Consider the following 26443-nt stretch of genomic DNA (forward strand, 5'->3'; position numbering starts at 1 on the left):
GGGGTTTAACAATATAGCTTTGGTTGCCATTTTAGCTACTGGAAAGTCATGAAGGGAAATCGTTAGGTCGTAGCCTCTGTTTGCTGGTGCTCTGTAAAGGGCTGGTGCTGGCTCCTTCTCAGTTTCAGCTGCTAAAGTGCAAAGAACCAAATGCTACAAGAAACTCTCCCCGGTTCCTCTCCTCCACCAGGATGAGAGCAGCTACCACAGGGAAGGGAGGGCAGAAGGGTGTCTACACCACGAGAAGAGATTGAGGTTCCCCAGGAACGAGTCTGATGCTGCTGTCGTGGGTGAGCAGCTGGGGCTAGGGATGGATGCGCGGCTGCTTGATCACTGGGACGCTGGTCACTGAGCAGAGCGGAATCTGGCAGTGTGAGTTTAAGACTCGTTAGCCACATTTTGAGAATACCTAAGCACTTGCAAACTCCCTGGGGAACTACCACGTTCACAGATGCACGCTGCAAAGCCAGGCAGACTGTCAGATACATGCAGGGCGCAGCAGGAGCAAAGCTCTGGGGCTCTGCCATGCCAGTTCTCACGAGTGTCCCACAGACTTGACTGCTGGTTCTTGCGTGGGCAAAGGGCTCATACAAGAGAATGAGACATTGTTTGCACAACCAGCCAGCCTCTTTGGAGGATTTCGCCTCCCTAAGGGAACCTGCCATTTTCCAAAGCGCTACTGTGCGCTGTGTGCCTGTATACATTCATACAGATGCACACATATGGACATCCATAAACATACACACCTTGGCAGGTGTGCACTGGGGTAAACACGAAAAGGCTTTCACTGATCATCCTCTTTTCTAAATGTTTGGCTCAAATTTGGTAGCTGCAATTTCATTTTAGATGCTCGCTCCAGGTCTCAGTATGCCCTGGACTTCTCTAGTGACGGCACTTTGCATTTACTCTTTTCCTTCTCAAAGCATTTCACAAAAGAAACATGAATTATTTCATCATTCTTCAGGGCTCCCAGTATCACTGGGCCAGTGACCTGCTGCCTGCACGGCCAGCAGACTGGCAATCTTGAGAACAACATGAAGATTTTTTCTATAGGAAATGCTGTGAGAAATCCACAGGCAATGAACTGGGATGCTGTTTTGAAGCTATTTTATTTTACGCACTGCATCAATGATAGAGCTGACTTAAAATCCAATATCCTGATCCTGCCACTTTGGAAAAATCTTTAGATGAGCCCAGCATTAGCCAACTTCTGAAGAATGGCACAAAACAGCCTGTTCCTGTTTTATGTGTTAGTCCCCCGTGATCCTCTGCAAAGGTGCAATCTCTCTGCCTTGGGTGGAATTTTCTAACAAAATTCACAAATACTACCTATGAAATGGACAAAATAACCCATAAAGCCTTTAAAGAAGAACAGCTCAATCTGCTGCTCTGAAAAAAACCCTCCCTTTAGCTTGCCCCTGGTATCTCAAGGAAAATAGGCAGCTGTCAGGCAGAACTCATGTGGCCCCAGAGCGCAAAGGCTTTTTTGCTTTATCAGGGCTACAGTGGCAGTGGGAACCATTCTCATTGAGTTACAAATACTAGATAGCCTAAGAAAAACAGGGAGATTGAAACAGTCATGAAGTTTATATTGAAACTATTTTTTACCTCTGTAGTATGAAGTCACCTACAGCTGTTTCATTATTCACCTAGGAGATTTCATGTTGATGGGCACATATACTCACAGAGAAGTCTATAGGATGAATATATCTCACAAGGCAACAGCCCAGTCTTTTTTACAATCAAAGTTAATATGGATCTTTTTCAAAAGTGATGTCATTGAGATTGAAGACAATTATAAATTGTATCAACAATATGTACTACAGCCTGCAAGTCACAATCTGTGCACACCAAATGGAATATATTATTGCTTGTTAGCCTATTAGACTTTCTTTATAAAAAGATTTTTATACAGAGTACAGGATTATGACAAAACTAGCTAAGTAGTTCTCATCTTGAAAATACAACATCAATTCTTTCAACAAAGGCTTGAATAGCAGCTGAGAGTTAATGAATGATAACAAATATTTACTAATAATTTTATGGCCAGTTTGAACAGAATTTCTTATAGGACTCTTTTCTGGTGTTTATTTACATATGCCTCTTTTCTTTTGGAAAAATGTTGATAAAATATAACAAGCAACATAGAAATCAAAAGAATGAGTAAACTTTGTACCAAGAACATTAAACATTTTTGAAAACACTAAATTATGTTCTCTGTTAAAAAACATACATCATTTTGTCTTTAAAGAAAAATATTTTTCCTGTTTTAAAATATTACCAACAGCATGTAATAAACTAACTTAAAATGAGTTTCATAAAAAAGTTGTCTTGCTGTCTAAACATTACTAAACATGCTTAGGTTGAGATTCTGTTAACTGCCTCAACATCTTAAAAATAGCTCCTTTATAGGAACCTGTGATATTCATACTCCAGAAGACCTGCAAATTTAGCACAGTACATTGATAAAGGATCCGGTAGCTAGAAACAATAAATATATATTTTCATTCAAAGCAAGTAATTCTGCAATGTCCTTGTCCATGGCCAAGAAAGTGGGGATGTACTTGGCTAAACAATAAAGTCATTTGGCCCTTACCCTGCCTGTGGACACAAACGCCTGCGTGAAGTGCAAAAGGGATGCTCCAGCCCGCCTACACAGCTTCAGCTGCAGGATGAGGACCCATGGACTGAATTGTAGAGTGAGGACCTTGCGTTGGCTCTGTGGCGTCCCAGCTGTGTTGGGACAAAGGGAAAGCAACACCAGGAGACTGGGAAAATACCACATTTTTTTGCCTGAACAAACCAGGACTAACCATGGTCACGGCTGCTTTTTGCTCAGACCACAAAGAGGACAAAGCCGCATGCGAGGCTGCTCTCCCTGTGTGCAGGGCATTCCCACTGGGGAGAGATCATTCTGCTCTCAGGGATACTCTCAGCATCAGGATTTCTTTGTTTTCCATGGTAATAGTAATGCAGGTAATATTTAGGGACTGGCTCTCCTTTCTTTTTTTTGGCAAGCAATCCTTCCATTACTATTAAAATGTAGTATTTCATGCACAAGGAACAGGGAATCACCCCTGAGCTGGGCAGGTATTTATCTCTCCTCAGTCTCAAATAATATGTGCCTTTTTTTTTTTAAGTCTCCTGCTCTTCCTCTCTCTCCCCCTCCCTGACTACAACTAACAGCTAGACTCAGACACAGGAAAAACTCAGTCAGGACTTGCAAACAGGACCAAAGTTTAGTTTTCAGCTGCTTGCCACTCTAGCAAACTGCTACTTTTTACACAACCACACTGGTAATCCCAACTGTCATATCACATCACCTTAGACAGAAACTGGCAAGTCAAATTTGGGGGAAAAAAAGGGTTAGGCTTTAGAAAAATAAGCTATTCCAAGCCTGAGACTTGCCTTGGATGCTATACTGGGAGTCTTTAAATTGATGGATAACTAGAAGACTTCTTTTTTAACTATAATACACCATGGTCAGTGCAGGAATCACAGGCATGAGTGAAGCAACAATTTAGCCTGTAGGGTACTGTGCAACTCTCCTGGCCTCACTCAGCACCCCGTGGGCGCTCTCAAAAGGGCTCCTGTGAGTCTGCTTTACAAAGGAAGATCATCTGCACTTGCCAGTTTGCGTGACTTTGCTGTGCATGGCAGCCAGGCAGGGGTGTTGCAATGTTTGCATACTGGGGAGAAATGGGACTTGAAAGTGAGTAGAAACAAAAGCGAGAACCACTGGACTACAACCAACCACGTAAAAAATGCAGAAGAAAACAGGATGGAGCAGACTATTAAAACTGCCTCCAAATTTCAGAATCTGAGACATTAACAAAAATAACACAAGTAAAACTGTAACTTTTTTTTTTTTACCCTGACAGTGACCGTTTAGCATGATTAAAAACATACGGAAGATAGTCCTCAGTGTTAAGTAGTCCTGTTGTAACTGAACTGATCATCATTGAGCTTGCAGAGCTTTTGGAGGGATAGGATAGAGACACGTCACATTTGTCAGGCATACAGGAACTGAGCTTTTCAACAGACAGTCATTAAACAAAGTTTTCCGGGGGGAGAACTTTTGGCATATATAGTCTCCTACTCCCCATTAAAGACTGCAAAAATGTTGCATTCATCTTACTGGACACAGGAAAACATGATTAACTAGCTATTACTGGTAGATAATGTCCAAACTAAGTACCAATATAAAGTTTTCAGCATAACTTAAGACAGAAGCCCTGTTACTCAGCTGCCAGGTCTGGCATGTACCTGGAGCTCCCCACGGTCCTTTTTAAAGACATAGTTATTAAAAGATCCAGTGCTACAAACCACTAAATCTACCTAATCTATTCTAGTTCATACACATATTGTACAATATTGCCTAGTACTCACTACATACCAAGAGGAAAAGATGCTGACTTGAATTACAGTAAATGTGCTTTTTTTAAAAAATAAAATTAAGAGAGCGCGCCACAACATAGTTTGACCAGCATGCAACAAACTTTCTTCAGCTAATATATAGAAATTGCCTAATACAATTAGAAAAAATAATTAGTGAGAGGCCAGAGACGTATTTGATCAAGGAAATTAAGAGATTTATCTGAAATGTTGAGGCTTTTGCCACTGAAGACTCAAAAAACTATTCATTCTATGTCCCTTATCCTCCTTCCCTCTCCTTTATATTATATAATTTTTTACAGAGATTATTGTAAGGCCTATTATTTTTGCATCTATCCTGTAATTTATCTCAAAATAATTTAAAATGCCATAGACAAGCTAGGACCAAAAGCAACCGCCTTTACCACCCACTCAACACTCATGCTTTTATTCTAACAAAGCTGAGGTCCACATGCAGAAATAAATGTTCAGTATGCCTCTATGACAGGTCAAGAATCTGCTCCTTCCTAAACGTGACATGGGACCTTCGCTTTCAAATCACAAAGTGAAACATCTCCAAAAGCTTATTCTGAGACAGCAGTCATCAAATCCTCATTAGGAACTAAGACAAAACCTAGCCAAAACAGGTTTATCAACAGAAAATCTCTGGAGATTCTCTGTGATTTTCAACAGTAAGTTTTTAATTGTCTGAAGCATCTAGCGCACTTACTCCAGCACATGACTCTGCTGATAACAGCTGCCGTAGCTCAGTAGGTCAGAGAATGTGCTTTACTGGCTTAATCTACAAGACTCGGTTACAGTTAGTGTTGCACTTCAATTAACAAAATATACATGCTGCGACCACTGCGTCTTCAGATTCCTCACCCACTACCTCTCCGTACTTTGGGGACTGCACCTTCTCTTGCAGGACACTTGACAATGTTTGTGTACTACTGAGACTGCCTAAAGCACCTTCCTCTCCACAAGGAAGGTTACATGCTCTCCAGCACCTTCTTGTCTGGTGACAAACTGAGGTTTCTTTCTTCTGCAACCCCAGAAACCTCAGTCTCCTCTCCTGTGGCAGAATAAAACAGTCCTGTTTCAGGTCAGTCCATAGCACAACAGGAAGGGCAGCATCTCCAGCAGATATGTACCAGTACAAAGGAGATGGAAGAAAAGCAGGAGATAGAAGACACCATGACTGAAGGATGCACAGCAACAATTAAGGGAGTCAGTAAATTGCAGAACATTGTATCTGACAATACAAAACATATCTCAAGCTGCAAGTCTGATGTTCAGCTCCCTCTTCTACTGGTTTTTTTTTCTGAGCAAAATTGCAGTTAATTAGCCTGCTAAACTTGAACTCTGTTCAAACTGTCTGGTCTAAGTAGGTGCTACTTATTCTCCCACCAAGTATGCTTCATCAGCAGTGTTAGACAAGTAATGCAGTAAAGACACTTGCTGGTAATTTGGCACAGTTTGAAAACACAGCAACGACAGTGTTACAGTTAACATGACTCAGTGATAGGGAACTGATTCTAAAGAAAGAGTTGCAGGTTTCTTTCTTTTTCTTCCTTTCAAGAAGAAAAGACCTTATAAAAAAACCCTAATGCTTCCTCTTAAACTTTCTGCTTCTACTCTTTTTAGGTCAGATATTGGCTTCTGAATTTTTCAGGTACTTTCTTGTGAAAGAATCCGTATTAGAAATCACAGTTAAGAAAAATACCTTCCTTACTCCCCCCAAATTCTTTCAAATGCTGCAACTTTCCAGGGTTAATACTGATCTGAAACAAGGGTCCAAGAATGACAGCGAGAGAAGTGAAACAAGAGGTGTATGTCTAATTTGACAACTAGGACTCATGCCCCACGGCACCTCCTCCTCGGACGGAGAGGGCACAGCGCCCTCCCCCTCGTCTTCTGTCTAAGGTCACTGGTTTATCCTCCTCTTCCAGCTCCACAAGAACTGATTGAACATGCATTGCGCTTGAGGTCAGAGTTCCAGCAAACAAAACCTTGACAGCATGTTTAAAAAACAAAAGCAGTTCCCCCTTCCTTACTCTCTAAGACCTGTCACAGCAGGGTCCCACTGTGCTCTCCAGGGAAAGCTGGGAGGACTGACGCAGGAGTGGGCCTGTAGTGGGATCTACCATTGAGGAGGTTGGGAAGAGCTTGTACCAGCCGATTGCTAAAGTCGACAAATCCAGTTCTTCCAGGAGGACCCTGGCGACTCCCATGAAGTGCTTGCGCTCCATGCGTCCATAGTTTCCCCAGACTATCACCTTAGGAACAAGAGGGGGGAGCACAGTTAATCCTCCAACTTGCACACTTGCTTGTGAAGCACAAGTCTTATCAATCCTTCTTTCTACTCATCCAACTTCCTGGGGCTTTACTACAGTCTGAGCAGAAAAGTTTACACTACCAACAGGTGACGTGAAGCTCTGGCTGATGATTTTACAGTTTTTTTAAGCACAGTTTTATAAATCTTAATGCTATCAGACTTCCCCCCCCCATGGAAAACAGGTGAATGTGCACGTGGATGAGACACCATCCTGCTGCTCTACCTGCTGGGCAGGAACAGCACATACACAAAGTATCCCTGGAGCTGCAGCTCCCACACCTGCAGGTAAAACCTGGTCCTGGCACAGTAACGGGCCTTGGACACAACAAAAAGTGGCCCAGGGGAAAAGGGCAGGAAGGGCTCCTGATCTGGAAAAACAAACCAACAAAAAAATAGGTGGGCAATAGCTTGGGGCAAAAGCCAACAGTTTGAGGAGAAGAGCATGTCGTAACTTCTGCACTTGGAGTTCGTGACACAGGGCAGATGGAGATGAGGCACAGCTACTCACCTGGAGAAAGGGCAGGAGCCGAGCGCTGGCAAGCAGGACTGGTGATGCAAGGGGCACACATGGAGGGGCATGCAGGGGAAGCAGAACAGACTGCTGAGAAAGGCTTGTAGGCACAGAGGAAGGTCTAATGAAAGGGAGCTGGCAGACAAGCAGGGAAAGCTGAATTGCACTTACGACACGATGGAGACCAGTGGGTGGAACAACAGATGTAGTGAGGGTCATGGGCTTAAGCATGCTGGAGGTCTGCATGTGGCCAAGTGGCCCTATGTGGCTCAAGACAAAGGTGACGACTGACTCCAGAGTGAGTCCATGTTCTGAAGAGGAGAGGATGAGTACGATGGGTTATGATGGTGACTAGTGATCTCTGGCTAATCCTGACAGCTTCTTTCCCTAGGCTCCAAATAACCAGAACATTACAACTTCCTGTAAAATGAGGTAGGCGAGACAATGGATGCCAATTAAAAGACAAAAAATAACACTCCAGGTCAGCACAAGATGGAGCAAGCCACTGCAGAAAGGTGGTTTGGTGGCATAGCCACTGGTAGAGAGCCAAGCTCCTCATTTTATTCTCTTGGAATAAGTGTCTTTCCTGGCAGCAAGGCAGCAGGTAAGGAAACCCATGCAAGGCAAGAGCAGACCAAGCCAGGTCCCACCCCATTTCAGTCAAAAATGTGCAGTCTCATTACAACAGTGGAAAATGCTTCTAATCAAGGTAAATGAGGAAGAGTTCACTAGTGAGAAGGATCTAGCAGGTTAGCTGGCAATTCATATGCCAGTGGAGGTAAGCAATAGAAACTTACAGATTAATTACATCAGTATTACCAGTGGATTTTAGCTAGGCTTTATTAGATGGAAATGATTTAGGTATGAATTAACAGTACAAATCATTCTGCTCTGGAAATATAGGTGTGGAAATAAAAATATGAGTATGGCAGAAAATGTATAGCAGTAAAAGAAAAGAGGTAGAAAAAGGTAGGATATGTGATTGGGTGATGGCCAAAGCAGAGTGCTCTGAATATGTATAAACACAGAAGACAACCCATGCTGCAAGATTGTTTAGCATCTATAGGTACTACCTATCTCCTAACTGGGCAGGAAAAAAAAAATTAAAAAAATAAAAATCAACCTTTTCCTGGTAGGCACTCATGTTACCTGGCAGGGTATCAAATAATAATCAGTTTGAGTATGAAAAAAAGGTTTTCCTTTCCATTTGTCACGTTCAGATCAAGTGCATTTGGTTCAGCTGAAAACATTGGCTTTTTCTCATCTATGTTAATTATTCACATTGCTTGCCAGACTTAATATCTTCCAACAGATGTGGAAGAGAGAGATGGGCAGACCTGAGACTTGCTCATCTTACCTGTAATACTTTGCCCTGGGGGCTCTCAGCAAACAGTAACACCTGATTGTACAAAGGGTCTAATGATTTGCGAGCCACTTTTGTCTTCTTTTTCGCAATGCACACGCCATTCTCTAGCAGGTAAGCTTTGATGTAAGCAGCTGGAAAAAATAAATGTTGTCAAATATGAAAAAATCTTCCTGCTCACTTTAGAAAAGACAGAGTGCCATGTCTCAGTTATTTCTAAAGAAGGCATTTACAGCAGTGAAAAGATTTGCTCAACCAGCCTGATTTTCAATACTGCATACAGACTGCTTATTCCTGCAGAAGCCAAGCAGAATTAATTTTTTTCGTATTCACAAGCATCACAGGAGGCTGGGGCTCAGTGAATTACTTTAGGAGGTCAAAGCATACTACCTGGCAGTGTTTTGGAGCCGGGTTTTGGTGTCAGTCCTCGAGCCTGAATGATATCCACTTCTAGCTGCCCATTTCGCTCTTGCAAGCCAATTTCCACATCCCCTAAACCAAAATGTCAAAATAGACAGAAGACTTCCAAAACAATACATCTACGGGCTACTAAAATGTTAAAAAAGAAAACAATCTTTGTGTCACACCTGATACAAGCTCTAACAAACTGTAGGCCCCGAGTGCCTGATCTCCTCCTGCATTACTCTGGAGTAAGCAGCTCTACAGTGATTCCAGCCCGTATTTTCAAAAGCAATCTCAACTATCAGCCCTCTAACATGGCTTTGGTGACTCAGTCTCATACTCTTCAGCGGCAGCTAGCCTCTCATCTCTCCCAAACTGAAGCACCTAGAATCGCAGGCTGCTTTGGAAAATGCAATTATGGTGGACCATAAGAAAATCTTTACAGAGCCTGGTGGGTCTTAGAGAGCAAGAAAAACATGAAGATGCACAGCATGCGTATTCAGGATTTTAGCTGTGTTTCACTTAGTCTGTGCCTTTCAGATCCAACAGAGGAAAGCATAAAGCTGGTGCTCTCCTACTAATGCCACATTTGCAGCAATCAGCAAAACCTTTCAGCCAAGCTTACTTGATTTAACAGAGAAACTAAGCTGGAGAGCAGTAGATCAGCAGATACTGGACACATTAGGTGGCTTGTAGGAATGGTCTGTTCAAGACTAAATGAAAGCCACCTAACATTTTTGTGTTCCTTACCCATTGAAGTGGTGGCCAAGGTCTGACGTCCAACAAATTGTGCAGGGCCCATGCTCCCCAGGAAGTCACTAAACTGCCCAGCAGATGCCAGATGGACTCCACTGAAATTCAAGCTGCAAAAGAAATTGATTTTGGCAAATGATTAATTTGCATTTTAAAGCAACCCAGCGACTAAAGAACCAGATTTAATGTATCTTTGAAATGAATGACATCTACAGAAGCCTTCTTGTCTCACAAAACTCGCTGATTTCCGGCCAGTTTAGTTACATGGAATCCATTTAAAATCCCTTTCCTTGTACAAAAAAACCCAACAGTAATGGTTGCAGTCACCAGTTAGTTAATACTTGTTTAACTGTAACTAATTGCCTGTAAGGAAACTCTCTGCTGTATCAGGCTCATATGCAGCCTGTCACTCTTCCAGGTAGCATTATAATCTAAGCAGCTTCCTAGCATAGCTTATAGGATCTCTCTTGGTAGCTGTCCCTTCCCAGTCCTCATTTCTGAGGAAATAATGCATCTAGAGCAGCAGATGAAAGTGAGATGAGGGGTGCTAGCATCAATCCCCTTGGGACTCAATTCCCTATTTATCACACACACACAGAGCAATGCATCTCCTTCCTGACTAAAGGGCCCCATTTCCTACCACTCAACACCAGAAACGCCCATCACATCTACTGCGTGGTTTCCATACCTGCTTCCACAACCATCCTGAAGCAGTTACGAAGACAACCTGGACATTGGTGCAAGGCTAAAGGGATAACACCCTCAAACACCAGCAACGCCTCTGCCGCAGTCACTGCAGCAAACCAAAAGCTGTCAGGGGGACAGAGCCCCCAGATCTATTCACCAGGCACCTGAGGCTGGTCTACTGCATGGCTGCAGGTGCTGGTCACTGCACTGCACATGGGTGAAGCAATGCAAAAGGGTCAAACCCTGTGGTGCACCGATACAAACCAAGATTTACCCAGTTGTACCCTGATTTACACAGCTGTTTCAGAGGCTGTGGGAAAACTTGCTGCAAGTGGTAAGGAGGAAGCTTGAGGGCACCATTTGACACCTACCTTTGTCCTGCAGGCATCTGCCAAACCACAAAACAGCTGCTGAAACACAGACCAGGAGCTCTGTACTGGGGTACCCATGCTACTGCACCGGGTTTTGCACTCTGCCTCGCAGGGAAGCTGCTGCATGCCGAAGTCAGCCACAATTATGAACCTCCTGCACATTTCCAAATGTCATTGGAGAGGGACAATCACCCATGTAATGATACAGCTCCCTGCTGCCCCAAATTTGTTTCTTAGAAAGGATGCTGTGAGGAGGCCGCATGTTTGGTACAAGTGAAGCCAGAGAGGAACCCTGCCTGTGGAGCAGGCTGGGGACCGCAGGCTCTCATGCAGACCGAGTCAGCCACAAGGATTCATTGATTCCCCCCCCGCAAGTCAGTCACATTTAAAAGACATTAGGAAAAAAAATTTTTTTTAAGCCCCATTCACCCAGAAGAGTGTTAATTTCAGGTTGGGATTTCAGCTCTCATTAGCTATTTGCAGACCTGGTCTCAGCCCCATGGGAGTATTTATTTATTCAGATGAGGAATGAGGAAGCCAGCACACACACCTCAGCATCTCACCATGCATGGGTCTGAAGAGGATGTGTCACTAGCACATGTCCTCATGACAGGTTCATGGGGTGGCTCAGCTCACTGTGACAGGGGCACCGAATTAAATAGCCAGACTTTTCCACAGAGCACTGCACCTCCCCTCTACGCTGACCTTGCTCTTTGAGAAACCTGGTTATCGCTGCTATACAGGGAGCTGCTGAGCCATTGGCATGGAAATACCTGCCCTTGAGCTCTTTAAAAATGTCACCTTTGTGAAAAGGGATGAGGGTGTCTCGGCATCCTGGGAGACAGGTTTGGGAGGGGCTCTGCACAGGGTGGATTTTCCCCAGTTTGGTGTTTTTTCATCCTGCATCCACTGTTTGCACAAACACTCTGGGTGATATTTTGAGATGCAACAGAAACAGCGTGATTTATAATTGGCATTAATTGCGGAGAAGGCTTAAGACTTTTCTGGGTTTTCAGTATCACCGACTCCTCAGAGGTGCAAGGCACATCCCCAGTGCCACCGTCCATCCTGGGGGCAAAGGCAGTGCAGGGCTGCACTCTGCTCCCTGTGGGTACGCAACTCCTGCCCCATCACCCAGCTGGTGTCTGCCAGCCCCGATGGGGCAGCCCTCTGCAGGGAGCAGTGCCCCGAGCACAGGACCAGGGCAGAGATGCTGGATTTGTAGCCAGGCTCCTGAAGACAGACTGTGCACAGACAGAGACATCCCCAGGGCTGGTAAATCTGCAGGGACAGGGACATGTGATAGGGAAAGCAGGGGAAGGGGGAGCCCGGAGCCAGGCATGCTTTATCAGGCTCATGATTTGCCCATACAAGGAAGGAAGAAGTGAGTCCTGGTGTACACAAGGACCAGCGAGACTCCTTGAGCCTGCTGGCTCAGGGATTTTGAGCTGCCCACAGAGTGTCAAAAAAGGATGAAAACTAGTGCTTGGAGAACCCAAAATAGTTCAAGTAAAAGGAGACCTGACAGAGAAAGACATAAGATTGAGCAGGAGATGAATGGACCATCAACCAAAAGGTAAATGTTTTCTTTATTCTCCTGAACTCATGGAAGATAGATGGACCAAGCTTGGGTCTTAGTCCTACCCTGGGGAGTATGTGACCTGAACGAGCACATAAATAACAAGCTGGCAAGACAACTCACACCCATTCAGGGAAATGTTCTCTACCATGCTCAAAACAGATGCTTTGGCTCATTAACAAGATGCTAAGGACCAGGACAGTGGAGGGGAAGCCCAGGACTGAGCGAAGCCTAGTGCTCTGAGAGCCCACAACACATCCAGAACCAGGTCTCAGAGCGACCCCTTTCCGAGGTGAAGTCCGGTCGTGTTACTGCAGTGGAGACACAAAGCTGGGAAAAGATCACTCACAGAAACTCCACTCTCTGCAAAACAGCAAAGAGAGACCCTTCTGGCTCCTGAATACTCAAAATGATTCACAAAACCTGCCACAGAAGACCATTTCCCCTTACCTGCTGGGGAAAGAACATCACTGAAGGCTGATGTCAAATATTTGTCTGCTCTTGATGTGTGTGTGGAGAGAAACCACCCATGCTCTTGCACACCAGCTCACCCCTCCTTTGGGCAACACTGCTCCCAAAGGCTCTGCCCAAAGCTGGGGCAGCTAAGGAGCAAATAAAAGCACCTGCTAACAGAGTAGCTGATGCTGCAGCCTACATCAATGATATTCCAATGTGAAGCAAAATAGCAGGAAAGCATGAAGAACAGTGTTGAAAAGCACAAGAACAAGAGCTGTTGGGCTAAAGGTGAACCAATAGTAACTGGAAGTGTTTACAGCAAAGCAAACATTGCTGTTATCGCCACACAGGTTCAGAAGTCAGAGGGCTTGGGATGACCTCAAAATGATGAACGCTTCTCAGTGCAAATTACAGCAAGAGGGCAGGACATTGCTGCAGGGACACCAGGGCTGTGCCGCAAGCATGGACCGTAGCAAGGAAAGCAGTCGAGCCGCTACCTGAATGAAGATGCTGCTGCTTTGTAGCACTGGGGCTGATCTCGAGAGGAACAGCAAAAGCCTGCTTAAAAACACGGGCCAAAGTCAAGACTTCGGCAGTTTGGATAACAGCCTCAGTTAATAGGTTTACTAGCACTACATGAAACTCAGTATTAGGTTAGACAGTTAATGTTCCCTGTTGTGTTATATCTGACCGGGAAGTGAAGATGTAGAGAATTAATTCTTTAATAGATTATGCCATTAGCTGGTAGGACTGGCTGCTACATTGCACAGAGGCTGACCTTTTGCAGCGCTGCTTTATTAGACATTAGAAGCAGCAGCTCTAAATCAGGCTCCTTGGCTTTGACCAATTCCTGGACATATATTTGGGTATTGCCAATAACCCTGGAATGGAAACAATTTCTGTCTGGAAAAATCATAAGCTACCTCCAAGAAAGCAATTGCTTCTCCCTTGAGAGAAGAGGGAAGGGGAAAATAAAACTGCAGAAATTTAGTATGAATGTGAATTAAAAACAGCAGGAACCATTTAGCTGCATCGGCTAAATTTAGGATGCCCAAATCCAGCTCAGTGAGCTCTGTCTGCCAAGTGCTCAGAGAGAAGCTGGGATGCTGAGGTGAGGGGGCCATGTACAGTGTGGTTCTGAGACTGGTGGGACAGACCCTCCCCATTCACTCACTTGCTTTTCCTGCAGCTGAAGCAGGGAGGAAAAGAGCTCCAGGGACCACCGTGACTTCTTTCAGGTTCCTAAACACAGCCCTAGTGCTCCCAAGAGCTCTCCTCTGCCACTGTGCTGCCTGCTGCATGCTCAGCAGACTTCTCCTGCCTGACCTCCGAAGAAACAGAGCCATTTCTCACCTGCCCTTGGTTCAGCAACCAGCTCTCCAGCTGAACCACCACATGCTGGATGTGCTGGCAGGGAGACACGCTCCCAAAGGGATCCACCACAGGTTACAGCGGCAGCTCCACCTTGGGTGAGAGCCAGCAGATGGGTTTCACGTGCACTGGAGCAACCCTGGAAAGCCCTTCCCCTCCCATCACCAAGCATGCCTCTCCCTTAAGGGGAGAAATCGCTACAACCTGGTTATCACCAACACAAGATGTCTTTTTTTTTATTGCAATCTAAAAAGAAGTGCTAAAAATAGCAGGAGGAATAAAGAGGGAGCATTTCGCAGCTGACTTGCAAATAGCAACTGTCATAACCAGCAGGGCCCTGGGGACCGGGGCTGCGGCAAGACCATCTTGTGCTGACAAACAGCCACACAGAGAAGATTAACAGGTGACACTTGTCAGCCTTTTGTCTAAAGGGCACATATCCTCCACTGAGGGAGGGCAGCACCACCGTTTGAACAAGAAAGAGAAATTAATTATCTCTTCTCTGGCCCTCTGCTTTCACTAATCATGATTCATGGGCTCTGCTTTGCCACAGCTGAATGAGAATGATTTTAATGAAGTTAAAGATTGTGGGTTTTGCTGTGGAATTGGTTTGAAGTTGAACATGGCTCTGTTATTGACCTGAAGGCACAGAGAGAGCATACAGAGGTAATGCCTCTGGAGTGTCAATGACAAATGAAGGACATTTTGCTGGAGGACCCACAGAACATGGCCCTCAGCTGTAGGTAAGGAGGCACACCAGGGGCAGCAGCAGGACAACACTCTGGAGACTAGTGATCCTGGGGTCTCTGAGCCCAGCAACAAGAAGTAACATCAGCAGAAACCTACAAGAACATTAATATTGTTTGCACAGGTACCAGCTCCACCCCAAGGCTCAGCACAGGCTGCAAAACCCATTTCAAACAACGGATAAAATAGCCATTTCTAAGCCCAAGCTGTCCCTGGCACAGCAGCCAGCTAGCATAGATGCCTCCATGCCGTGCTGAAGGAAGGCATCGCAGCATGGACACACCTCGGGACAGCAGGGGACAACTGCTCTTGTTGCAGTCGTCTGGACACCCGCGAGAGGGAGACAAGACCACGCAGACACCGGCCTGCGAGGCTACAGCTGGCAGGCAGAGCCCTGAGCCCAGCCTGGCAGCTCCAGGCAGCTGCAAGCAATGCCCATACGCAATCCCCATGCAGAACATGTACCTAATTACCATTCCCGACTTTATGAAAAAGGTGACTGCATAAACAATTTATTTCTTTTTGCGACACATTTATATGCAGAATAAAACTGTGTGTTCACTCCATCTTAGGAACCATGTGCTCAAACTGGGGCTGAGATTGCCTCGATGTTCTTCTTCTAAACACAACATTCATAATCCTGATTATTTAGGAAATCTGTGCAGCAGTCTCTGAAGACTGTGCTCCTGCATTACACACTGTAGGTCAGGGCATATGAAATCTGTCCTGTGTAGTGTAATTTAAGAGTGGCTTAAAGGCTCTTTGCCAGCTGCTCACTTCTCTGCTCTTTCAAGGTAGCAGCATTTCCTGACCTACCCATTGCAAAGATCTATGCCCTTCCTCTCCACATGCAAAGCATCATGCAGTTGGTTCCTTTAAAGCAAGGCTGCTGCTTTTCATATATATTCAGATGGAGAACTAGCTTTTCAAAGTTTTCTTGTAAACTGATGAGGATTTGAATGCCTAGATAGACAATGCTGACTTCAATACAAAATGGTATAAAAAAAAATTCAGAGAACCTGTACTGATCCCTCTCATACCACATATGTGGCTCTGCTCAGCCTCTTCTGCACCCCCACCCGTTGTTTGCTGCACATTAGCATGCAAGGCATGTAACAGCACAGACACATTTAGGGAAATATATCATTAATTTCTTTTCCTGTCCATGCGGAGTTTGTCTGACCTCCTTTCTAAATCTATTTTTAAATTGCTTCTGGGACTCTCTATGCCAGGTATACCATTAGGCTGCTGCAAGCATCTGCAGAATCAGCTTGTCAAAACCTTGCAAAACTCACAGGAAATATGGTAAGAGGGCATCTCCACAGGTCACCCAGTCCACACCCAGGTCCCAAGGCCAGAGCAGCTTTATTTACATCATTCGTGACAGCTGCTCATCTAACCAGTTCTTAAAATCCCTCCCTAGAGAATTTATTCCTGTGCTTTGCTTTACTTTTTCCTTCCAAATCTTCCAGTCCTTCCTCTTTGCACATCAGTCCTCAACATCATTTCTGAGTTATCAGTTCGAAGCACAGCCCCGCCTATTTCCTTTCTTTTGCCCCGATACAGTACTTTTTACTTCTATCTTTGAAGACTCTGGGACTGGTCTCAATTGTACCAACTTGTAATGGCCACACACTGGCTGCTATGCCTGTGCAGAAGAAATGCAGAGCAAGGTATTTATCTCCTGCTCCCTTCACAGGCTGGGCTTGACACCTTTTTGTCGAGGAGCTCTGGCAAGAGGAGGGGTATTCTGAGAAGACTTTGTGTCCTTCCCCTTGGACCAAATCCCCATTACTGCCTCGCTACTACACTTGCACATCTTGACTTCTGCAGAGCTGAGCTGCACTGGTCCAACTGCTGTGGGTTCAACCAGGTGGGGTAGTGGTGAAGCCAGACAGCTTCAACACAGCCACCCCCTGGCACACCCAGAGAACAGCTATTTTCAGAAGATAACACTTTTGTCTTGTGCTTTTCATGGATTTAGTCACACTATCCACACAACCGCCTATCTGCCATCAACTCAAGCCTCTAGAAGTGACACACTCTTAAAAGAGGCGTTCCACGGTGTCTAGCATGTATATGGGATGTGTTTGGGCCCAGGTTCAGAAATCATTGTTCTGTTCCCATAAGTATTTTCTAAAAGACTCTTTTTTGTCCTCTTAGGGCACAAAGTTGCAATTAATAAGCAGGTTGCCTAAAACACAACTATGCAACTGAATGGTTTGACTTGCACAGCTGAACTAACAGATTTGCTATACATCTACATCTAACACATAGCTAAGTTCTCCAGCTCTGTCTTTAAAAACCAAGGACAGCAACGCATACTCTCTTCATCCAGAAAAAAGGAGAAGGGAGGAAGTCTTCTCTGAGACTGATAACATATTTGACAGTTATTTCATTTGAGCATTAAAAAAGCCCATCAGAACTCCAATTTCAGGGAGCAGGACTGTACTGTATAACAATCACACTCATCCATATTGCATGTTAAGGTCTTTTAAATAGCATCTTACACACAGAAGCCAAATGGGTTTCTATCAGCTAAGGAGGAAGGCAGAACTGGTTAAGTTAACATCCACTGCCCCCATCTTTAAAATATTTATGGTGCACACGAGGAATTATTAATGCAATACGCATCTGACTACATTGTCAAAGCACTGGGCACACAGCCCCTTACCCTGTCAAAGTCAATGTGACTGCTGCAGGAGCCTGGCTGCAAAGGTTTTCTATGAGCATCTATCCCTGCAGGACCCAAACCTGACCTAACCCCACCAACGTCACGGATCTCCTCTGCCAGGCAATATCCCTGTCTCTGCCTCTCAACGAGCTCTGCTTCTCTCCTGGCCACTCCACTTCCTGTAACATTTTTAGCACCGTGACGTGCTGTCTTATGTGCTGTAACACACTGTACTCCGCTCGTGTATCCAGTTCCTTCTGCTGTATAAATTCTGCCACCTAAATGGTGCTATAAAAACTATGCAATGGATTATGTACAAAGACCTCCCCCATTCCCTTCCCCACCTTACCAGGCCAGCGACATTTTTAGCAATCACCAGTCATCTCAGATGCATTGAATAAAAGATAGCTACCTGCCTTCAGAAAGCAATTTTGCGTGTTCCCAAGAGGTTGCTGAAGGCAGGATTCACTCTATTTACTGCTGTAACTACAACTCTCAAGGTCACATCCTTTCCAAGCCATGCTGGTCAAGCTTAACAACACAAAAGGATGTTGCTGAACAGCCTGACTAATTTCTTGGCATATTACAGAAACAATCTCCAAGCCTTTCCTGGTTTCCATCTCAAAGGGCCTTGATTTCTTATAGTCCGAACTGTATTAACAACACATTTCATTACATTTTTTTAAAAGAACTTGGATAAAAGGAGAGCCCTAAAGACACTTCGCTATAAAAGAGTCTAGAAGTCCCCTGGCTTTGGATACCAAAAAAGGGACATTCAGTGAATAGCTATGACACAAATCTCCTGAATGGTGTGTTAAGGAATCAAATCTTTTGGTAATTCTCAAATAATGATGGATAATTTTTGGTGAAGGAAAGTGAATTTTCACATGGCCATGTGGTCACAAGCCAGGCCAGTATTTTCTCTAGCTGCCTTTTAGTTATTGCTCCATACTGAAGCAGAAAAGGGCAGGTAGTTCTCCTAGCCTAAGTCCCAGCACTGGTTCACATCAGCCCCGTACACACAGACGGGAGAACTGGTACAAGCCGTAGCCTGTAGAAACAACGTGAGACAGAACAAAGCCAAGAGGTGTGAGGTGCCCATGCCGGCAGCACACGTGCTGGGCTGTGTTCTGCCTCCAGCCTTCGTGACAACAGGGGCTTCAGGCAGGGCTCAGGCTGGTGCTGCCCTCACGATGGGAAAAGAGAGATGATATAGTTAACAACAAGATGCTTCCTTGCTGGACAGGCAGACTCAGATAATACAAGAACAATCCTCTAAGTCTTTGCTAGTCATCACCTGCTGTGCTTTTCTAACGTAAAAATCACCTTAGCTCTCTGTAACTTAATCATCTCAGCAGTAGCCAGCAAGAACAAAAAAGCTGACAAGTACCACTTACTAGGGACTATGGCAGCCAGCAGTCTTTTGTTCCAGGTCCATTTTTGTCTTTCTGCTCCATTTTCAGAAAGAAAAATGGCTGGCAGGAATAAGTTACGCACAAGTCCAGAATCTATTGCTTTCTGAATGTTGTACATGGTCTCGTGCAGCTGCAGCAAAACCCAGCCAAAACAAGATGTAGGTCGTGCAAGAGCCAGGATGAAGCTGGAGATCTGTGTTGAATCTCAGGGGTTTATTTATTTAAGAGTTATTCCTATATTCAGAATTTTATCCTTGCAGGAATTCTGGTGTCCCAGTAGGCACTTGCTACAGTGGGTAACTGTCCTCTCATGCACATTTTTAAGTACATACATAGAAAAAAATACTCACTGCTGTAGGGATTTGTAACCAGTGCTAAGATTGGTCTGGATGAATTATGAATGGAAACATCTGTGTGTGCAAAAGCACAACCAACTTGTAAGCAGCAGACCTGTCTTGTGATGACAGGAGGAAGACAACAAGGTCAGAGAGCACATCACTTCCATAGCCTTTCTGAAGGCAGACTGTAGCCACAAAGATCCCTCAAACAAGGAAACAAAAAGGTAGCAGCACTACTTAAGACCAAAAAGAGCAAGACCCCAAGGTGAAAGATCACTCCGTAATAACAGGTAAGTCCTAGAAAGTTTAAAAAAAAAAAACCAAACAGTTCAAGAGCCAGTCTGTCATGAAGAACAACTCCGAAGACATAGCGAGGGCTTGACAGATGGTGTCCCTGGTCCTCCCTGCAGCACACAACCAAGCCTGGCTACAGCACGAGGCTTGGCACCTTCACAGGGCGGTGAGAGCGTGAGTGAGTGAAACCTAGAAGCGTGAATGACTGACAACACCTTTGTTTAGAATAAATATCACCTTTCCCTCCTATAAACTCTCACATTGAGTTTTATTATATTAATTTCCTACACTAGTGCACAACCACTGTGCAGTATAAAAGCTGGGTAACATGGTTGGAGGACTTTTTGTACAGCAAAAAATTAAATGAAGCAGTGTGTTGGCATTGTCAGCACTTACTGGCATGCTGTATGAGCTTAAATTCCAGGAGATGCATCTTTTAGACCAGCTAATCTTCAGTATACTTGACCTTCAGGTAAAACCCTAAAGGGAATATTTTGTTGAAGGAGGGCCTAGGATATCTGAGGAGAAGTATATCCCTACATAACAAGCCTCTCCATAAAAAAAACAAATGGATTTCATGCACTCTGGTATTCACAAGAAAAGCAGCACTGCTCAAAATCGCACACTACAGAACATTTTTCAACTGCAATATTTCGCATTGGCACAGAGCAGCTGTAGCTAGCTGCATCCAGCTTGCCGCAACAAACATGAAAGCAGTCAATAAGCATCACTTTTTAAAAGCATGTTTGTATGACTGAGAGCAGGTATTTAGGCCTTCTGCAGCAAAGTTTCACCAAATCTTTGATCATTTCAGTGTTCCACCTTTGGAAGTTGTCCTTTTAGGCCTTAAATTGAAAAAGATTATAAAAACATACAGGAGTTGAGAAACAAGCCCTCTTGGATGATGAGGTTTTGAATCCATTTTCTTCCCTGTGCAAACACACCGAAGAGATGTATGGGTGGAAGAACTAGGGCAACCTCATCTTGCTGAAAACTGGGGTTTTGACAGTCGCTGGTGAAAGCTCTCTCTGACCTAGGAGTATCTGCATCAATCAGAAACCCAGCATTAAAAAGAAAATAAACTTGCCACAGCTAACACAGTCATATGAATCTTCATTTTGCCTCCCTGGGAACACAGCTACAGCGAATGAGAGAGGTCAAGAGAAATCTGATTTAGGAGAATACATTTTCTGTCCCTCAAAGCTACTCCCCAAACAATTCCTTTCTTTGCTGCAGGAAAAGAAAGCAGAGAAACTCCCCTCCCACCATGTTTCAAGAGAATAGAGCCCTCTTAGCTCTTTGTACTCTCAGCCCTGTTTGCTTATCACTTGTAGCTCAGACAGAGAGCTGCAATTCCCACTGGCTTTCCAAAAGAGATCAATTATCCCACCTAGGAACAAAGCATCCAGGAACCACTTCATCATACTTTTCAGACAAGTAAGAGGAGAAACCATCCCATCCCCAGCAGAGGGGCTGGCAAGGATGTTCTGGCAGTATTTGAGGCCGGAATACCAAATGTTAGACTTGTTCTAATAAAGACATTTGGATTGCAAGACAGGATTTTTCTTTCTTTGTTGAGCTGATAGCTACATGCCGCCTGCCTTCTGGGTAAAACCACACTTGTACGGGTGCAATATTTTGTTGGCAGAAATATTCTCTCTCCAGGACAGCCCAATCAAAGCAGCCAGCACATGCAATGATAGGACACAGACATTTCAGAGAATTATACCCCTTCCCAGGAGGGTAAGCGATGTAAATAGAAAAAGGGAAGAATTCTACTCTGCTTGAAAGCAGATTCTTGCCCTGCATTGCCAAGGGACTGAACTTAATCACTAATCCTCTGCATCTTGTAGCAGAGGCAGAACTACAAGCCACAGGACTGTGCTGGTGTAGCAGGAATATTTCCCTGGAGACAGCAGCTCACAGAAGAGGTAAGGTACATCACAGCTTTGGAGTGACAAGATTGCTATCACAGCCTGTGCCTCATTACTATTTCCAACCTTCAGCACAGATCTATGATGCCTTTCCAGGATTAGCCTACTTCTAAAGCTAAAGAAAGTCTCTCTTAATTTGCAGTCTGTTACTTATTTAACACCAGAATCACATTAATTGAGAGCATCTTTGGACTATCCCAGCATTTTAGCAGTACAGCATACTTGGAATATCACATAGGACTAGAGAGAGTGTACAGAGAGATGCCAAGTGTGGTACTTGTCTTAAACAGAGCACGTTTTAGGTATACAAACATTTTGGCCTCATACCTAGAAGCACAGAATCTGATGGTATATATTGCCTCCTTTTTTTAAATACTGGGGGTTTTTTTGCCTCCAAAGATTCCCATGAACAGTCACTTTAATGAAATTATTATAATCTCCATACATGGCTTCAAATAATGGAAATACAAAAAAAGACAGAATTGGAGACAAGTCAGCCCCCAGAGTTCTGGCCTAAGGATCCCCTGCTTTGCGTTCTAGTATAAAGCCTAAATGCAACAAAGTGTGTTATAACTTTTCTCAGTGTCAAAAACAGTTCCTAAAATACATTCTTTTAGGACACTGTAACTCAGATGAAACAAAAGAATGTTTGTTACCAAAAGTATACACAGGCTTCTAAATATGTATTTTGATATCAGAATGATTATTTTGCTACTTGCATCCTTTTCATCACCTTGGCACTCCCCCCACCCCGCCGCCCTGAAACCAAAAGGTGATTTTGAAACAGGGGAGATGGACAACTGTTGTGCAACATTCAATACTATTGGCTTATAATTTATTACCAGTAATGAGCCTCCGCTAGTCACCCTGAATTATTATTCTAAAGGCAAAGTGGTTAAAAATAATGGGTATCTGCTCCAGCTCAGAATAATGAGGACACTAAAAAAAGTGTATAAACAGCTGAAGCATGTTCCAGCTATGCAGGCAGAGACATCCTCTGTACTCCAACTGAATGGGCAGTACACTCGCAGCATAGGCAAGTCAAACAAACTCATCATCTATCATGCTGGAAGAAAATTAATAGGTATAAGAAGAACAAAGCATCCCACAAGTGATTACCCAGCTCCCATTCAATGACTTACTTTCCCTCTGATCCATAGCTATTCATGCTGTCCTCAATGGACTCATGGCTGGCTTGGCGGACAGTCCGGCTGGGCATTTCGACAGCCAGCCCAGTTTCTGTGCTCCTTTGGATGGCTCCTTTGAGTCTCCGACCATCTCCATCTACAAACAAAAAGGGAGAAAAGGCAGTCAGCTATTGTTCCCAGAGCCTTTCGCAATGACAGACTCAAGGAGAAGCAGAGAAGGTCTTTCAGAAGATCAGCCTGACACCTGGCAGCCAGGCAGTACTTTGCTCTCACACAGCATTTTGTTACTCAGCCCTGCTTCACCAGCAGCTCCCGGTCACCTTTGGAACAAACTCAGTGCTCCAGCAAGCCAGGGCCCAGCAGATACTCAAAACATACATACCACCCTACCTACTACTCTACCATTTGTACCAATTAATTATGCATCAAGCACAGGTGCACACAGACACACAAGCTGGCTATACATGGAGCTACGCAGTTTGGGAACACAGCAGCAGTAACCATGGGCAGAGCTGAGGTGTACAGCCTGACCATGCCTCAAAACATTTCCTAAATCCCATGTTGCTGCCTCAGATTGTGCAGAGCAGCAAAGAGCCACAGCTCTTGATAAACACCAAGTGAGTAGAGGGGAAGAAAAGGCCAGGCAGCACCAGAGGTGCTGCAAAGGCAGAAGCCCTCCCAGACACGCCATAGGGGAATAGTTGGGTATGGCCAAAACGTTCCCTGGTGGCACCTGGAATGGCACCAGCAGTGGAAAACCCCAGAGAGGACTATTCCCCTTTGTACGCTCCCTCGGCCAGAGCACAAAGGGAATTAAGTAGGTTCTGGTTCCTCCTGGGTGCAGTCTTCAGAGGCTCAGCCCTCTGAAATTAACAGCTGCTATTTTCATCCTCCATCTCTAGCAGTCTGTTTCTCAGAACAAACCATGTTATGTAATGAATATGTAATGAATACCAATACTATTAATTGCTTTAGCTGGTGTTAGGAAGCTCCAGTTTTCATCCCACATACAGCACTCATCCTGAAACACATCTGCTACAAGTTTTCTGAACAAAGCAGAATTATCTAAATCCTTTAAAGATGCCTACCCATTAATCTGGATTCAGGTAACAAACCTCTGACCCACAGTGCTTTCAGAAACCCACCAGCTTTTTGAGTACCACCCCTGGAGAAGAAATGACCCAAGCAAGTGAGTCTAGAGAACTCAGGATCCCCAAATATTAAACAAGTCTTTCCCAACTACTTTGGAAATATGAGGATATCTGTAAGAACCTGTCTAAAATACGCACGATGTTGTTATTTGCATAGCAAGCTGCTTGACCTAAAATACTTTTCTTTAGATCTTGGTGTGAACAGGCACTTTAAAAAAAAAAAAAAAAAAGACATCAGAAATGCTTCCTATCCTACTTCTCAAATTACATGTACACTGAAATGTAAAGACAAAAATTCTCCCATAAACACAGCTATAAAGTCTCTTTTCCTCTGGTATCATGAGGTTTCCAGCTGGGCAAACATGTTGGCCCCAGGGCTCTGTACCAGCTGCTGTCCCCACATATGGTGCAGTATGTGTATGCACATCCGTATGGGCTAAGAGGATATAATATGCATGTTCTGGGTTAACATTAACTACTGTTTGTATTGTTTGTGTGCCTACAGCAATGTATGAAGCACATTGTATAAACCACAGTTACACAAACGTAAAACATATTTTTAATGTGCTTTCAAAATCCAAACCTTCAGGCAAGAATAACAATATAGGCATCAATAAAAGCAAATACTTGTGAAACGGCCTCACTTACTTCCCCAACCACTGCAGAACAGTTCCCTTTGATGCACCTTCTACAAGCCTTGCACGGCTTGCTGGATCCTTTGATGGGGTTTGTAGGTTCCTTTCAGAGAGCATTCCACAGCCTTGTGGGCAGACTTGATGGTCCATTTAATTTGTCTCGCATTCACCTCCACAAACAGTCTTTTAGTCATCTACATCCATCAATGCCCATCCCTCCTTCACACGTGCACTCTCAGAACACTCATCCTTCTGCGCCTTTTAGGTTAGTCCTTACAAGAACCTTGGTAGGCAACCACAGTCAAGGCTGCAAATGACATAAAATGTAGAAAACAAAAATGCTGCCCAACTATGCAACATCTATTTAAAAAAAAATAAAAATCTCTTATTTCCCCAGTCTAATGAGACATGCCTGGAGACGTTCATAAGACTATGCATCCACATCTGGCAACAAACGAGAGGCTTGGGACAGAGCAAGGCTTTAGAGCAACCCAAAGTGGTTCCTGCTTTCTATCAGGCATCTCCTAATTCAAAGCTAATGACATAAAGCAGAAGGGCCCAAAGACAGGGAAGGGCAGCACCATGGAAGACGGGCAGTACCAGAGCCCTGTACCAGAGACAATTCAGCTGGCACGGGGCAAGTTCAGCTGTAGCACCACACGCTCAGCTTTGCACTGCTGGCTACGAGTGGGTGGTTTTCTAGTATCCTGGTTGCTTTTATGGCTATGACACATGGATATTCTTATTTACAAAAATATATATATATATATATAATGGAGAAACTCTGGAAAACAAGAAGACAGGAACAGATTATTAAGAATCCTTCATTCCTCTCTCCTCTTCCAGACAGAAATGCACAGTGACTCCTGCATCTCACAAACCATCTCCCATCATTCTAGAGAATGATTTCTCCAGCCTTTTCCCCCCCCAGCCTCTTTTTTCCAGAAGTTTCCCTTGAACAGAAAGGGAGTAACCTGTTTTGCCAAAAAGGCAAGCTCCCAAACCACTGCAGTCAGTCAAGACTGAAACAGGATAAGAGATGAGCATAAGCACCTGAGATGCCATCACAAATGGTTTCTAAACTACCCACATAGACCTCTTAGTCAAACTTTACCTGTAGTCAGCATGTAACAAAAAACCAGTTTTCTAACCCCCTCAGCTGGGAGACAAGGGCAGATCAGGAGTAGCACACCTGGAAAGAGTCAGCACAAAAAGGAAATAAATATGGACAAGAGCTGCACTGCTTGTCTGCGGACTGAAAACATTTCACAAGCAATAGTCATCTACTAGCAACCTTCTCTGGTTAGTGTGGAGCATCGCATAGGGGCTGTGCCTCCTCCCTTACCTGAAATCTTGTGCTTCAACATCTTTGCAAATCAAGAAGGTAATGATATGCATCTATGTGGGTGTTGCCTGGCAAAACCATTTGTCTTAATTTAATTGTTAGCAGTATCTGGAACAAGTAAGAGTAGTATCGACATTTTCTACAGCATCACCAGATTTATTCCCTGCACCTTTTCCAATTAAGCAGTAAATGACAAAGGTTAAGCAGACAGTCAAGCCTGCAGTGCAACATGCAGCTGAAGAGTGGACTCTGCTTCAGAATGACCTTGGGAAGAAGAAATTTTTTGCTCAAATATCCAGGATGAAGATACACAGCACTGCACAGACGCCAAGAATCAGAAGGGACTAGCAGACACTTTGCCAAGTTCTGTGTTGACAGGCACTTAGATTTTGCTCTGTTCAGCCAAACAATTTACGTTTGGCTAAAGAGTATCTTCTAAAAAGCTATCCACTCTGGATTTGAAGATATCGAGAGATGAAGAATCTGCCATTTGCCTGTGCAGTTTATTTTACTACCTGACATTTAGAGATGTGACTTAAGTTTGTCTGGTTTCAGCT

At 44.2% G+C, this 26443-nt stretch overlaps 1 protein-coding gene across 1 annotated transcript; it reads right to left on the bottom strand.

Annotated features, from left to right (window-relative positions):
- Positions 1-5546: 5546 nt before the first annotated feature.
- RIMS4 (regulating synaptic membrane exocytosis 4) lies at positions 5547-22886 on the bottom strand. The gene is made up of 5 exons (XM_010569709.1): positions 22750-22886; positions 9739-9851; positions 8977-9078; positions 8581-8720; positions 5547-6653 (listed from the first exon to the last, which is right to left on the bottom strand). The coding sequence occupies exons 1-5, from the start codon at positions 22824-22826 to the stop codon at positions 6435-6437; spliced, it is 651 nt and encodes a 216-aa protein (XP_010568011.1). The 5' UTR covers positions 22827-22886; the 3' UTR covers positions 5547-6434.
- Between the last annotated feature and the right edge of the window lie 3557 nt (positions 22887-26443).

This window comes from Haliaeetus leucocephalus, unplaced genomic scaffold, assembly GCF_000737465.1.
Source record: "Haliaeetus leucocephalus isolate CR32 unplaced genomic scaffold, Haliaeetus_leucocephalus-4.0 Scaffold273, whole genome shotgun sequence".
Taxonomy (NCBI): domain Eukaryota; kingdom Metazoa; phylum Chordata; class Aves; order Accipitriformes; family Accipitridae; genus Haliaeetus; species Haliaeetus leucocephalus.

Coding starts and splice junctions, on each gene's coding strand:
- RIMS4 (XM_010569709.1), bottom strand. CDS start 22,826: ATGCCCAGCCGGACTGTCCGCCAAGCCAGCCATGAGTCCATTGAGGAC. Junction 9,079..9,738: donor CTTGGCCACCACTTCAATGG/GTAAGGAACACA, acceptor ATTTTGGTTTAG/GGGATGTGGAAATTGGCTTG. Junction 6,654..8,580: donor CCCAGGGCAAAGTATTACAG/GTAAGATGAGCA, acceptor CTTGTTCCTAAG/GTGATAGTCTGGGGAAACTA.